Source organism: Nicotiana tomentosiformis, chromosome 12 (genome assembly GCF_000390325.3).
Source record: "Nicotiana tomentosiformis chromosome 12, ASM39032v3, whole genome shotgun sequence".
Lineage (NCBI taxonomy): Eukaryota > Viridiplantae > Streptophyta > Magnoliopsida > Solanales > Solanaceae > Nicotiana > Nicotiana tomentosiformis.
Window position 1 is genome coordinate 135,091,365 of NC_090823.1, and position 16,625 is coordinate 135,107,989.

The 16,625-nt window shown below is 35.5% G+C and overlaps 1 protein-coding gene and 1 pseudogene across 3 annotated transcripts; one reads left to right on the forward strand and one right to left on the reverse strand.

Annotated features, from left to right (window-relative positions):
- Positions 1–4,870: 4,870 nt before the first annotated feature.
- LOC104105670 (uncharacterized) lies at positions 4,871–8,134 on the forward strand. 3 transcript variants are annotated; one of them, XM_009614038.4, is made up of 3 exons: positions 4,871–4,985; positions 6,956–7,084; positions 7,349–8,134. In XM_009614038.4, the coding sequence occupies exons 2-3, from the start codon at positions 7,073–7,075 to the stop codon at positions 8,048–8,050; spliced, it is 714 nt and encodes a 237-aa protein (XP_009612333.1). In that variant the 5' UTR covers positions 4,871–4,985; positions 6,956–7,072; the 3' UTR covers positions 8,051–8,134. The 3 variants fall into 3 exon arrangements, with proteins under 3 accessions (XP_009612333.1, XP_009612335.1, XP_009612332.1); XM_009614040.4 differs by lacking the exon at positions 6,956–7,084 and having other exon boundaries at positions 4,885–4,985; XM_009614037.2 differs by lacking the exon at positions 4,871–4,985 and having other exon boundaries at positions 6,931–7,084.
- An 880-nt stretch (positions 8,135–9,014) lies between these two features.
- On the reverse strand, positions 9,015–13,652 carry LOC104105669 (PP2A regulatory subunit TAP46-like; annotated as a pseudogene).
- Between the last annotated feature and the right edge of the window lie 2,973 nt (positions 13,653–16,625).

Below are 16,625 nucleotides of genomic sequence, written 5' to 3' on the forward strand. Positions count from 1 at the left end.
ATCCATTAATATTAATTAAACAAAGAATATAATGTACACAAGTAATTCATGCTTTGAGTCCTAAACTACCCGTACTTTAGCATTAATAGTAGCTATGCACGGACTCTCATCAATTTGTACGTACGTAGCCCCCACAATTAGCAACAATTATTCAATTTAATCCCTATGGGGTAATTTTCCCCTCACAAGATTAGACAAGAGACTTACCTCGTCTCAAAGTACACTTTCCGATTATCGTATCGCGTAAAATTCTCGATTTGATGCCGAAAAATCCGAAACTATCCAAAAGTTATATAAAATAATTAATATATGTTCAATAATTCGAAATTCATCTATTAAATAAATTACCCTATCCAAAAAGGTAAAAATTCCTAAAATTCACCCCGGGCCCACGTGCTCGGATTCTGGAAATTTTCGGATGAAAACGTTACCCATAATCTCAAGAATTGAATATATCATTTCTATCCAATTCCATAACCATTTTCGTTGTGAAAAATCAAAAATACCAATTTCTAGGTTTTTCTTCAAAACTCCAAATTGTTTACAAATTTTCATGTCTAAATCCATGTATAAACCTTGTATTTAGCTCATAACTAGTAGGAATCACTTACCTCATGGTTGATGGTGGAAATGGTGCTCAAACATCGTCCCCAAAATTGGCTCCCTTGAAGAAATGGAGTGGAAATGAGTCCAACCCCCGTCTTTAACAGAACAGTGCCCAGAACCGTTCTTCTTCACGTTCACGACAAATGCCTCGCATTCGCGAAGGCCAAATGTTCCTGACCCAGTATTTTCCCTTCGCGTTTGCGTGACCAGTGTCGCATTCGCGAAGGCCTGTCCATGCAAGGCATCACATTCGCGTTCAAGCCATCGCGTTCGTGTAGGCCATATAGCCTTAGGCCCGTCTCCTCCTTTCTTCTATGCGTTCGCGATTAACCCTTCGCGTTCGCGTAGTTTCCTCAGTCAATCCCTCCACGTTCATGAACTACACCTCGTGTTCGCGAAGGCCAAAACCCAGTGGCCTCAAAACTCCTCTTCGCATTCGTGAGCCACTGATCGCGTTCGTGAAGCACAAGATAGCAACCACCATTTTCCTTCTTCGCGGACACGGGAGTCCCTTCGCGTTCGCGAAGAACAAAACCAGAACCAGCAAACCAGCAGCAACTTTTCATCCAAATTCGATCCGAAACCACCCCGAAACTCACCCGAGCCCCTCGGGACCTCAACCAATTATACCAACAAGTCCTAAAACATCATACGAACTTAGTCTGAACCTCAAATAACATCAAACAACGCTAAAACCATGAATCATCCTCCAATTCAAGCTTAATGAAACTTAAATTTTTCAACTTCTACATTCGGTACCGAAACCTATAAAATCAAGTCCGATTGACCTCAAATTTTGCACACAAGTCTTAAATAACATAACAGAGCTATGAAAATTTTCGGAACTGGATTCCGACCCCGATATCAAAAAATTAACTTCTGGTCAAACTTCTCAAAAAAACCTTCAAATTTCTAGCTTTAGCCAAATGACTCCAAAATGACTTACAGACCTTCGAATCCACTTTCGGACGCGCTCCCAATTCCAGAATCACCATACGAAGCTATACCCATACTCGGAATCCCAAACGGACATCGATAACCTTGAAATGCACTTCAACCCAAATTTATGGAATTTTTCCAAAATGCTAACTTCCACAACAGGTGCCAAAACACTCACGGGTTATCCAAAACCCCATACGGACATATGCCCAAGTCCGAAATCATCATACGAATCTGTTAGAACCTTCAAATCCCGATTCTGATATCGTTTACTCAAAAATCCAACTTTAGTCAATTCTTCCAACTTAAAGCTTCTGAAATGAGAACTTTCTTTCTAGATCAACTTTGAACTTCCCGAAATTTAATTCCGACCATATGTACAAGTCATAACATCTTAAATGAAGCTACTCAATGCCTCGAACCGCTGAATGACACGCTAGGGCTCAAAACGACCGATCGGATCGTTACAAAGCAAATGCTTTAAGTTGTGGGTGTTGATGAGTGGTGATTTTACCATTTACTCTAGTCTCTTTGCTTTAGTTTTTGCATATTGAAATTTGTATTTAAAAGTTAAAAATTGTTGAAATATACTGTGAATTCGAAAATCATTAATCCTTTCTATAATTTTCTGGTTTTTGCTTTAGTAAAGGTTCAGAACCCATTAATTATTGATGTATTTTAATTTTTGTATTAATAAAGGTTCAAAATTGCTGAAGTATAATATGAATTTGAAAACCAAGAATCGTTCATGAATTCTACACTAGTAAAAATTCAAAAACCAAGAATTATTCATAAATTTTGATAATCCAGCAATTCTTTGAATTACAACATAATTTATTGGGGTTCTACTTGCCAAAGATTCGAACTCCGATACCGATTGCTGGAATTGTGTGTTCGTATTTTTTGTTGGGGGTCGGGTGGGGGGAGTAAAAATACTAATTTCAGTGCATTATAGCCTGTTTGATTTGATTAAGCTTTTTTGGGGCCATTTTTTTTTTTTATGCCAAAAAATTGAAGTGTTTGGTCAAGCTTTTAGATGAAAAAGAAATGCTTTTGAGGAGAAGTAGAAGTAGTTTTTGAGAAGCAAAAAAAAAATAGGCTCTATCCAAAAGCACTTTTCTGAGAAGCACTTTTGAAAAAAATATACGTAGAAGCAGTTTTCACAAGAGACAACCTCTTGGTTGGAAGTGCATGGTATTCACCACTAGAGCAACTTACTCGTGTCAAAAGTGTTTCTCGTAGTAAGGTGAAGTTCTTGGAGGAAGGGAACCGAAGGTCTATCGGAAACAACATCTCAATCTCAAGGTAGGGATAAGGTTTGCGTACACACTACCCTTTCTAGACCCACTAGTGGGATTATACTGAGTTGTTATTATTATATATTATAAGTAATTTTTAAAAATTTGGTCAAACACTAATTACTACTCAAGAGTGCTTTTCTGAAAAATGGATGCGCCGACTAGTTAACACGAATTTTCAAGTTATATATAAAATGGACCAAACCGGATAAAATGTAAAAATATAGGCCAAATTTGATAGGAATATTGTTGAAAAAATGAAACAATATAACTACTCTTAAAATAATAGCCTATAAAATATAGTACATTTTTTTTATACATTCTATATGTTATATACAAAAATTATACAAATTTTATACATATTTTTCGGCTACCGAACATAAACAGTTAATGACACGGCTAAAAATGAAAAAGCCCAATATTGTCCCAACTGATAGATTCCTAATTAAATAATATATACAATCAAGTACCTCTATAATAATCTCGTTTATTTTAAATACATAGAAAAAACTGGATATAATTAAAAATAACAGAGGTAAAATCGACTACCTGTGAGTTTATAACCAATATTATCCATTATCTTCGAGAGTAGGTTTATTTTTGTCTCTCGAATATAACCTTTAGCATATTTAGTCCCTTAAGTATACTAAAGTGGAGCACATTTAGTCTCACTGACACAATATGTTAAAAAACTAACGGTGTTACTAGGGGTGGACGTTCAGTCAATTTAGTTCGATTTGAAAATAATCGATTTGGTTTTCGGTTTTGTAAAAGTAGTAACTAAAACCGAATTGAAATAAGTTCGGTTCAGTTCGGTTTTTTAATTTCGGTTCGATTTATTTCTAAACGGTTTTCGGTTTGAACATTATCATATTGGGCTCTCTCTATGTAATAATTGGACTGACGAATTTGTTGGTTTTCTTTCAAAATTTCGGTAAGTTATAATAAAATGGTAAGTTTGGATTAGGTCTTTGATGGACTTCAATATTGGCTTATATTATTACCTATAAGCTTAGCCTATATATAACTTAAAGAATCTATATGCTAATAATTCGTTTTTTCGGTTAACCGAACCAAATAAATTAATAATCGAAAACCGAACCGAAAAGCTAAAATTTTAAAATTTTAAACTGAAACCGAACGAAAAAACTGAATAGTCGATATCGAAATAAAAATATGTTCGGTTCGGTCGATTTTTTCGGTTCGAACCGAAATATGCCCACCCCTAAGTGTTACCCAACTCTGATTCATGAAGCAAATCTTCTGCTTTAAAGCAAAATATTTTCTCTCGTTTTATTAGATAATGCAAATTATCACTTTAATTTCTCATTCTTAGATAATGTCTTCTAAAATTTTGACCTTGAAAATATCCCTTTCTGCGCCAGTTTTCAATGAGAAAATGACACTGTATAGTTGCTGTAAAAATAATAGCGAAAAAAATATATAAAATTTGTATATTTTTTTTTATATATATACATGTAAAAATTTAGGTTGATTTTTTTTAAAAAAAGTTAAAATTTTTAAAAAAATAGAGATGTCAAGATCACTTCTAAGCATATTATTGAAGGAAACGAATAACGAGGTTGTATTATCACTTTTAGCCCATGCGAGAAACTATTTACATATGGTAGCGGGAAAAGTATATAAATTTTGTATAATTTTTATATATTAACATACAAAATGTATATGTATATATATATTATTTTTACAACGGTTATACAATGTCATTTTTTCATTGAAAATTGACAGAGAAGGGGATATTTTCAAGGTCAAAATTTTAGAAGATATTACCTAAAAATAAGGAATTAAAATGATAATTTGCGTTATCCACTAAAGGAGAGGAAACGTTTTGATTCACTTAAGTATATTTAATCATACTTAAGTGATTAAATATGCTCAATATTATATTTGAAGGATCAAAATAGACCTACGTTCAAAGATAAGGGACAATATTGGCCAAAAACTTATTAACGGTTGCAAATCATACCAAAGAATTGCCCGACCCGAAAGTCCTTCTAGCGGACTGGTCCATATAGAACAACTCAAATTGCGATTATCTCCAGCCTCAAACTATGCTCCAGCTTCTTTTATTCCATAGCTGCCAGCTCTCCTCAAGCTTTCTATCTGCAGCTTAACCAATTTGTATGTTCTCTTTTTCTTTCTCATCAAGATAGTTCCTTTCTCTTTATCTCTAATTTAGACACATATTCCCTTTTATCCCTTCTTCACCTTTTATTGTTAAAACACGAAGTTCAGTAAATTGGAATGCATATTTTTTTTTGGTATACATATAAATTGTTGAATCTGTTTGATAGCTAAGTGTTCTCAGTCACAGTGCAAGTTTACATTATTTAAAATCCCCTTGTTACATTTTATATACATAGTTAATTATCTCCCAATTATGTATTTATACATTAAGTTTGAACTTACTATCAGAAGGAATGCACTACTGACTTAAAATCTTAGATATATCCTTGTTTTTTGTGACTTTTACATGTTAATACAAGTTAATATTTGCTTCCTATATGATGTTAGCTCAAATTTGTGATGGTGTACCTAGGGGCGGAGCCAGGATTTCAAGCTTATGGGTTCGGAATTCTAATCGTTTTAAGTTACTGGGTTCTAAATTAATAATTTATACATATTCAATGGATTTTTTAAGCCAAATACAGGGTTCGAACCAAAGCTACTGGGTTCGGCCGAACCCGCTGGCTACACTCTAGCTCCGCCCGTGTACCACGAGTATTGAGATTTATTAGTTTCCCTGAGATCTAAGTATTAATTGCAAAAAATGGGTTTTCCACTGGATGTATATATGAAGTTGTGTGTTGAATCTGTTTCTGTTTCCCATATTAGAAGAATTGAAGTGTAATTTTCTTCGCATATTAGTATTGAGAAATCTACTTACTTTGGGTCCAGTGTTTGCTAAGAGTGTCTAGCTGTCTTTAGTCTGGCAAAAGAATTCTATGTCAATAAATGGAACTTCTAGTGTTAGATAACCCCTAGTTTCCTCGAAGGACGAATTATTTACTAATATTGGGATGAAATAGGTCTTAGTGAAGTGGAATAGCCAGTAGATATAAGGATTTGCATGGTCTACCCCTGACTAGTTTGGGATTGAGGATTGTTTGATTGATTATTGTTGAGAAATGCATGAATAGAAAAGTATGCTTGAATTATTTCTCCTGTAAGTATCATCAAATTATTTAGCTTTCTTTTATGGAGTTGATCACTAAGTTATCACATTGGATATATAACTTCTGCTGTTAAGTAATGCGGATACATAACTATTGAAGTTGACTATCAACCGCCATGGTGGATAGATAACTTTATGTTCTTTGATTTAAAGCACTCTGTGATGGCTGCGGGATGAAGCAGGGTGGCTTCTTGGACATGCCTCAGCTTTTACAAGTGCAAGTGATGACAAGTCTAAAGAAGTCAACGGTGGAAATGAGATTTAAAATTTCTTGTTCCATAGTACGAATTGCTGTTAAAGTTCATGGCAGATTAGAATATACGTCGCCACCAACGTGTAAATGGCGTTTTGCATCTAACGAGATAGTTTCCAATGGAGTAATATGAGGGGACTTTTGAATAGAGTAATGAATTATATTACAAATTTACAGTACATATTATGGACAGCTAAATTTGCTAAACTACCCATGGCCTTGTCAGTTTCCTCGTAGCAATTCTGTAATACGATCCTTGATAGCTGGTGAATCTTTTCAGCCCCGATTGTTAAGCCCAAGGAGTAGAGTATGTACCATACAACAGGGTACTTTGAAACTTTGGGCAGCTTCAGTTTAAATGTTGTTATATCCTACTAATTTGATGGAACATTGTTCCAAGATCTGAGTGAGAGAAGATCAAGGTTTTAGTTTGGTTCCTAATTTGGTGCCATGATGTAACAACTCATTTTGGTTTCCAGCACAACCTTTGTGCTGATGTCTTTATATATATATATGGAAAATGTTACATTATCAAAAAAGATCTGAATGAGAGAAATATAAACCGCAACTTCGGAATTTCTGGCCTCACTGTTGCCTCCAGACCAGCTTTATAAGTATCTCTATATGCTTTATCTATACATTATTAATTCCTCGAATTGACAGTATCAAGTAGATATTGCTTCATAACTCAAGTACCGACGGTTGGAAGGAAACAATACTTGACATTTGCATGGGGTGGACAGAATCAGATATGTTAAAAGAGAGAGCAACTGAAAGAATATGAGAGACAAGGTAGGCTGGCCGAACTTGATTAGCATTTAATAGCTGGCATACAATACACGGTCATGATGAACAGTGCTCCCAGTAAACCAACAACCTAATTCTATCAGCTTTCCATGTCAAAACATTTTCATCATAGCACAAGCCATTAAACTTGCAGCTTTTGCATACAATTATCAGTTTATTCAATTCCCTGCAGTTTGTGTCATCTTGCATGACACTATCCAAATGTCCATGTTGCAGATGTATTTATTGGTTTTTGTTTCTTTTCTTCAGGACCCAACATTGAGGACGTACAAAACATCCTCAATGACAACACCAGAACGACTGCCCTCAGAGGTGCCATCAACCAACCTCGAAGAATACTCAGCATTAAAGACTCTGATTCCGTTTGACCAACCTGTGCCTCTACTGCGAGGTCCCATCAGGGCTGGTTCACAAGAAGAAACAGTTGGCAGATTCATCCTCGCATTTAAAGACCCTTTCTCCTGGGCCTCTGCATACAAGGCTTGTGAATCTCAAGTCACTCAACAATGTGAATCCGGAGCTAGGATTGGTTGCTCAATTGCAGCCTCAGACAAATGTAAAACCCCTTGGTGGAAATCGATCACTGGTACTGCTTCCACTCAGGACTTTGCAGAGAGAGCAAGATGCGAAGAACGCGAAATGGAGGCTTGCCTAGAAGCAGCAAAGGGGAAATGCCATGAATTTGCAAAACAGAAGTGCTTCCCAGCATTTCGTGATGCAAGGATTGCTGTGAAAGGTTTGAGTCCCAAAGTGAACAAAAAAGAGGTATCCAGGCTAATTTCTTGGGTGAACTTAGGGGAGAAGTGTCAGATAGCTGATCTTTGGAGATTAGAGAGACGTTGGCTTGAGTTTAAGGCTCAACTTGAAGTGACTCATTGCAAAGGGAGTGATATATTAGGTTCAGATGACACAGAAATTAATGAATATTTGAGAACTAATTTTCAAAAATAGTACATTGAGTAGTTTGATTAGTAACTCAAGTTTTATCAGATGGAGCATGTTCTTGATCCATGCTTAAGAAATCTTTCTTTTGCTTCTTGTTTTCTAATTTGCCGAAGTACAATTATATACTGCCACGAATGTAGAGAAATTTGTGTCTTTGACCAAGTAACATGCGTGGCTTATTAGCTCCATGGCTTAGATTTACAACACATTAAGAGTTTGATTCGATCCTGTTGGATCATGATGTATATTCTCTAACCAACTAATTAAATACATGAACTATGTCAATATGATTACTGTGTAGTGAAGTGACAATAGATCAACAAGTTTAAATCAAGGAAAAGGTTTTGGATCTGCTTTCAGCATCAAATGGAATGAACTCTGAGAATATAAGTGAAGGAGTTCGCTTCCAGACCAAGAATGGGCTAGAACATAGAGACCATAAGTCATATTAAATCCTTAAGGACTGCACCACGCATTTGGGAGTACCAGATGAGGAAAGCATTTAGCATTTAGGTTGTCACACCTATCCTTTTCCAAGTTCAAGAATTTCCTCTTTTTCAACTCCACCACAATAGTAATCTGTACCTACTTTATGAGCATTTTCATGTTCCATTTGCATATTGCTCATATTTTGTCGTTCTAACCACCCAGAATCGTTTGTGGGTTCCTTGTAGCTATAATAGCTGAATCTTACAAACAAACAAGAAATAACAGATGCTTTGGTCATGGACTTGACAACATCCATGTATTGTCTTGCTTCTCGTGGGATTTCGCAACACTGCCGTGCAAAAATGGGATATGCACAGTTCATATACAGGAATTGGCCTTTCACTTCCCCTGAGCAGCCTAACAGAGCACCTGCGAAATTTTAATATGGCTTTTTCACCATGTTGCAACGGGAAACTTTATGTTTTAGAAGCAATATTCTCGCACCTACAGTTTGTTCGTCATTCTGTCCTCTCTGGAGATATTGACATCAACCTTTCCATTAGAACTACTGTACAATACATATAAGCAAATCTACCGATAATTTAGTACATGTAAACTGGAAATAAAATGGTTTCAAACTTATGGATAAGTTTGGTGTACAACTAACAGGGCAGTCTAATTCAGAATGGCTTCTTCAAATGCTGCAGCAGTTTATGTTTTGGATACTCCAGCTCAACGGCAGCTGCTTCCTTAACCACAAGGAGTGAGTTTCTTGTTGCCAGCACCACGGGGATTATCATCTTTCCAGTAATCCCATGCTCTTGCCTTGTCTTGAGCAGCGTCATCATCTTCTTCGTCATCTTCACCTGGCCTTGACTTTGGGCCATCCTTGTGCCATGAAGAATTTGCTTCTTCCATGAGTTTCATGTTCCTCTCTTGCCATTCGTTCATCATGTTCATCTCCGTTAGCCCAGCTTCCTCTATGCTCATCGTTGGTAATCTAGTGTTTGAAAAGAAGATGTTATGATTAAGTTCCTCGAAGCTTATTTCTTTATCTTGCTACTTAAGATCATTGGGCGTCTTAGTTATTGGTTAAAAGAAAGTACCTATAATGAGGCTGAAAAACCTGTGCTGCTATTTTTTCTCGTTCGGTTGTTGGATTCCTACCAACAAGACTTGCTGGTCCAAAAATTAACGGTTGGTGTTTATGTTCGTGTGCCTGTGAAACCGTGGCCCTTCCCTCTATGACATCTTGAGCGAAAGTAGCACAGGTGATCGGTGCTGCAGGTTTTGTGTAGTGAGCTCGAGCAGCAGCATCACGATGCCAAGTTTCTGCTTTTTTGGTGCGTTCATCAAGTACAATCTGAGAAAATTCTTTCTCCCCATCCTGCATAAGTAGTATACCATGATGCAAAAATATAAGAGACAAGAATACTAGAGTTCTGTCCTAAAATGGCACTATATAAGCCAGAAAGTTCAGAGTTGGAAAAGAACAGTGTTGCAGTAAATGTTATTTCGAGCTGAAAACGCGGATTGAACACATAAAGAACAGAGACTAACACAACATAAATACAAACAGACCCTAAGAAGAATGCCAATCAACTTAAGTTCAATAATACCTGAAGCTGCCTTTCCTTAATAGCAGATAGCATTTCTTCCTCTTTGTTCAGCATTTCAAGCAGATCAAAAGCCTGTAGGGCAGTAATTAAAGGATGGTAAAGATAAGGTAACAGGCATACAAGGAAATAAAAAGTAAATGCACTGCCAGAAACTCAGAATATGTGGGCTAACCTTACCGAGGGCCAAGGAGATGGTTGTAAGCCATGCCTGCGAATGGAAGTAGTTCCCATTAATCAGACACTTTATGGAAGTGGTGACCAAAATTTGAGTATAAAAACAATCAAAAGAAGGCAACAGCAAAATTTGCATCACAAACTGGAAATATGTATTTTAGGGGTGAATTTAACATATTAAATGATATCTAAAGGGTAAATCATGATTCCTTAGAGATATCAAATACAAAATGTGGAAGGTTACATCATGGATTTTTCAGCACATCCTATTGAGGATATTCGAATCAAAGGTTGATCTTAGATTGTTCTCACAGACAAACCCAAAAAGCAGCGACAAATGCCTATGCAAATGCAGATCCATGAATGCTGAATCAGCAAACACCAGTATATGTCATGTGCATGAGCATGAACAATATGGATGACTTGGCATAAAAGTGCAGTCGACGTGATAGAAGTTGCAACATAGAATAAAACAAAAAATATAAGGAAGAAGAAGCTCGCAACAGTGATCATGCTCATACACAGAACATAAATAGGGATGTTTACTAACCTCTCGTTCTTCTTCGCCATCATCATCCGACACATCATCTTCTCCAGTCTCAACAGGAGTAGACAACGCAGCTGCTTTAGTTGATCGCCCACGACGCTCCTTCTGCTCCTTCAAATCAAGCAGCTTTGACTCAGCAGCTCTTTGGCGTTTGAACCGAGCAATCTTTCATAAACATGATGCGCTTAGTAACTCAAATAACCCATCTAAACATGAGAATAAAAAGAAAGAAACCCTTTTTTTTAAAACAAAGAAACCTAATAGTAATCTTCACAGAACGTTAACTCCCATCTACCTTCTTAGCTCTACGATCTGCAAAAGAATTAGCTCCACCTTGTGTAGATGTCTCTATCTCCTCTTCTGGAACAAGCTCCAACAAAATGAAATGAATTCCTAGAGATATTGCCAAAATATAGTGCTGAGATGTCAATTCAACATCAATGCTAACCTTTTGGCATAAACATAAATGTATGGCATGTTACAGCTTACAACAATTTACCTTTAGCTTGGCTTGTGAAACCTTGAGTACTTTTATCCTATTATCTTCTGCAATTTTTTCTGTTAGCTCTGCAAGATAGTATGGCACCTGAAACGATGGAACATTAGCTTCTATATATATATATATCAAGTTTCTCTTCAATTGATAGATATCCATGCGTCATGAGTTTTCAAGGTTCACTCCTCCTTATTGACAAAGTCAATTTTTCTAGTTATTCCCCAAAATCATAGATGTGCTTGACACTACTTGATGCTAGTTACTACACATATCTAGCGTGCTCGTTACATTTTCTTTCCATGTTTGAACACCATAAAACTACCTGAAATGAGATTCAATTTCGTATAAACATCTCTAGCATGCTCAAATATCAAATTCCTTCTTTGTTTGCAATGACAAAAATCTGATAAGATGAGATGAGGGGAAAGATCTGCAGTAGCACAAATATAGCAGAACAAAATAAAGAAACCACAAATATGATGCTTGACACTAAGACATTCAAATGGTTGCTCACGATCAAAACCAATTATCGTTAGGCCTTTTATAAGGTTGCATTTAGATTGGAGAATAATTTTGTTCCAGGTTTGGTCTTGAAAAAACGATAAAATGTAGACCCTCTAGTGCAAAAAAAAACTGTAGTTTGTCTTAATAAGAATATTTGGATGAAACAAGTCCAAATAGAGTGGATTGGAGATTGAGGGTTCACATAGCCGAACCTAACACATGAAGTATGTGACCATCTCATCTAAAAGCTTAAGCTATTAGAGAGAACAACAACAATAACTATGCCTCGATCAGTGACATGTGCCATGATATCGTCAGGGGACCCATTTCATTCCAATACTCAATTATTTGACTTCTAGGATTTACTTACCAAGAAAATGATTAAAAATTAGGAGCTTTTTGAAGCTTAAGGTTTTCTAAAACTCACACTTATACCTACAATACCTATACTACCAAAGAATGAAACAAAATAGAATAAAACGAATTCATGCACTAAATGACGACAATAACAATAATTGGATAACAATTTAGCTTTCATAACTCCACCCAAAAGTGAACACATGCACACCAGTTCATCAAGTTTTATAATAAATAGAAACAATTGCCAGAAAGGAGAATTAGTAGCTCCTTCTTTGAATTAGAATAAAAGAAATTAGGGAAGGTGAATCCCAACTTTCCCATCCAACCTCTTAGGAACCAAACAAAACTAATAAGATAAATTATCATTACAAGAGAAAATTTTACTTATGAAAACTACTTACCAGGATATATTTCAGATTAGCAGTGCTAATATCATCTTTTGTCTCATTGAGCGAGAACAATCCTAATTTAGTGACCATCTCCTCGCATTGTATTAAGAGCTCGCAACCTTTCTCGACAACATCCTAACAATCCACAACCGGCAAATACAAATTACAGGTGGACTCATAATTCGAATCAAGTATGTGCACAACCTACTAGATAGTATATACACATATATCTCTAAAATTTTTATTAATTTATATAGTCCAAGCTCGAGAGAGGAAATGCGTTCGCCTCTATGCTGATACAAATACATTAAATCCTACACATACATTATTTTGAGTCACAAAACTTGAGAGCAACTACACAGTCTAATACATATGCATATATCTCAAAAGAATCTGCCAGTTTTTATATCAATGCATATATAGCCCGCACTCGCACTAGTAAGCTGGATCCACCTCTGATACAAATACAATAAATCATGCACAAAAAACAAATTTTTTGATTCACAAAATTTGAAAGCATGTGCACAGTCTAATACATCCACATATATCTCAAAAAAATCTGATAGCTTTTATATCGATGCATATACAGCTCGAGCTCGCACCTGTGAGCTGGATTCGCCTCTGATACAAATACATTAAATCAGACACAAAATTCATTCTTTAGACACACACAGACAGTATTTGTATAGAAATATATAATTCAAGCTCGAGACAGCGTGTGCAAGTGCCATTACTGTTTGTATGCTGAATCCGCCTATAATATTACAAATACTATAAAATCATATGGAAAAAATTAACATTCTTTAAGTACTATTCCGCTATGAAAAAACAAAAATACAAACTTTTACCTGATCAACAGTGGATTCAGATGCAATTGAATGAATTTTTCGAGCCTGCTCGAATAAAGCTGGCAGCGACATCTCTTGCATCTTCAGTTCCCCCATTTCTGGGTTTATTAGCTTCCAAACCGCAATAAGATGTGTGCGATAGGATTCTGGAACATGAAAGTGCTGCTTCGTATGTTGTTTTGATGTGAATTCCGATTTAGGATATCGAGAGATGGATGCAACAAAATCGCGTATATTATATGCGATTTATAAGTCGCTTCTGAAATTAAGTCACATTCTGAAATCAGGATTTATAAGTCGCTTCTGAAATTAAGTCACATTCTGAAATCAGGATTTATAAGTCTCGTCTGAAATTGCGATTTACAAGTTTTTTATTCGTGTTCCGTGATTTATAAGTCACATTCCACTATTGCTATTGCAATTTAAATCTAATTAATTGTGATTTATAAGTCTGCATTTTGAAGTTGCATTGTTAGTCGCATTTTTTTGGATTTACTGAATTTATAAGGATCGCATTTAGTGTCACGAGTTATAGCATGCACAAATAGCGTCACGTTTAATGATTGCGATTATAAATTGCATTTAGTTATTGCGATTTATAAGTCGTATTTGACAATCGTAATTTATAAGACACATTCAATTAGGCGATTTATAAGTCGCGATTTGTAACTCACATTCCGTAACTTATATAGCTATGTAGTTTATCATAATACTAAGTTCTAACTTTTGGTAGAAGCTTAATATAAATATTTTGATAGTTAAATGTGATAGTCTTAAGGTGTGTTTGGTATGAAAGAAAATATTTTTCAAATTTTCAATGTTTGGTTAGCTTAAGTGTTGTTGAAAAATATTTTACTCATTAACTCATTTTTCCTATCAAGATAATGGAAAATATTTTTCAAAACTCTTTTTCAACCTTCCCTACCCAATTCTTATCGCCACCAACCCGCCCCTATACCCCTACCTACCTACCCCACCACACCCCCTCACACCCGCTCTAAATAAAAATATTATTAATAGTACATTCTTTTCATGTTATAGATAGAATTTCTTTTTCATTTCAACAAATAAGTATTTTCTTTTCATGATATAAAAAGTAATTCTTTTATTTTAACAAAAAAATACTTTCTTTTCATGATATAGAAAAAATAATTTCTTTCATTTTAACAAAATGACGCAGCAAAAAGTATTTTCTTTCATTTCAAAAAAAAAAAATCATGATGCAGAAAAAGTATTTTCTTTCATTTCAACAAAATGAGTATTTTCTTTTCATGATGTAGAAAAAGTATTTTCTTTCATTTCAACAAAATGAGTATTTTCTTTTCATGATATAGAAAAAAGTATTTTTTTTATTTTAATAAAATGAGTACTTTGTTTTCATGTTGTATAAAGAGTACTTTTCTTTCCAACCCAAAAAATAGTATTTTCTTTTTAATTACGGAGCACAAATTTTAACGTTGTTTTTGTGTAAAAAAAGTAAAGCAACACATTAGTTCATTTGGGTTTATGTGAATTTTTAGAAGAATAATTAAATTATTGAAGAAGATAAAGTCCTTAAAATGTTGTGTATTTGTTGGGGGTGGGGGGGGAGGAAGCATAAGGACTTCGGGGAGGAGAGTGTCACGATCCAAAACTCACTATAGGTCGTGATGGCGTCCAATGCCGCCTTTAGGTAAACTAATGGTGAACTATCAAGTTAATTATTTATTTTATTACTTTCGAAATCATGGATCTTATTAAGTAAGGAAATTTACGCCTTTAAAATCACAGATACATACATAATTAGTAATGCATAAAAGTAAAAGGTGATAATAATATGCAAACGCGTAATCATCAACTAGAATATCCCAACCCCCGGTGTCACAAATGCATGAGCATTTATTAAGGAGTACAATAATAATACAGTATCTGTCTCGAATGTAAACAAGATAGGATAAAGTAAATAGTACGATGGAGACTTGGTGGGATGCGATACGTAGCTTGGAATGCAGCTCACTATAAAGTCTCCTCAGTAGCTGCGCCAACGTGCCAATATGACCATCAAATGAAACTGTGAGATCCTGAACATTTAGTGCAAAAGTGTAGCATGAGTACATAAATCAACGCGTATCCAGTAAGTATCTAGTATAACCCCCGAGAATTAGTGACGAGTGGTCGGCATCGTCACTTACTAGAGGTCCAATAAAGCAGTACGATAAATCCTAAACAAATATGAAACACAACAACAGTAGTGATGTAAAAACTATAACTAACATAATCTTTCAAATTTTATTTTAACGATATAAATTTCTCAATCTCGTATCCTATCTCAACAACTCGAAAAATATCAAGTGCCAATATCAAATGGATAAGGAATACCATATAAAATGCCAGGCATCAGTAAAAGGATCTGATAATCTTGTGAATATTCGGACTGCTAACGATATAATGCACGATTATGTCGAGATCGTACGACCCGGTCCATAGTGGTGTGTACACTGCCGAGGGTCGACCGGCACGAATCGGAGATGTATCTCAATATACCGCCGAGGCGTTCGGCCTATTCCACAAGAAAAAAGGAACTTATAGAATTATGAGACACGTGCTTACAATACATGTATAGGGGCATAAAGTGAATATAACCTTTACCGCTTCTCAAATAATTTGCCAACAACTCAAGATGATAAGGCTCGCTTAATATATATTCGTAAATCGATTCCAATTATATTTTCAATTATTTAAGCTAGCAAATGGAGTTCAAATTATTCAAATATTACATGATGCAATTCTGAGTCTACCCGGATATAAACATGCTTTAGCTACGTACGAACTCTCGTCGCCTCGGGCGTACGTAGCACACACAACTAGTAGCACATAACAATTACATTACCTAGGGGTAATTTCCCCTTCACAAGATTAGACATGAGACTTGCCTTGCTCTAAAGTTCCATACCCGGCTCCAATGCATCTCTAACACCTCAAACCGATGCCTATCGATCCGAAATTGGTCAAGCAATTAGGAAAACCACTAAATACATAGTTCAACATCATAATTAATTAATTCATAACAATTCTCAACTCTGCTTGAAAAGTCAATAAAGTCAACCCTCGAGCCCACATATCCGGATTCCGAAAATTTCCGAAGATGAACATTACCCATTACACCAAGAACTCAAACATATAATTTATTCTTAATTCTATTTCCAAAATGGTGGTCCAAAACCAAAATTACCAAT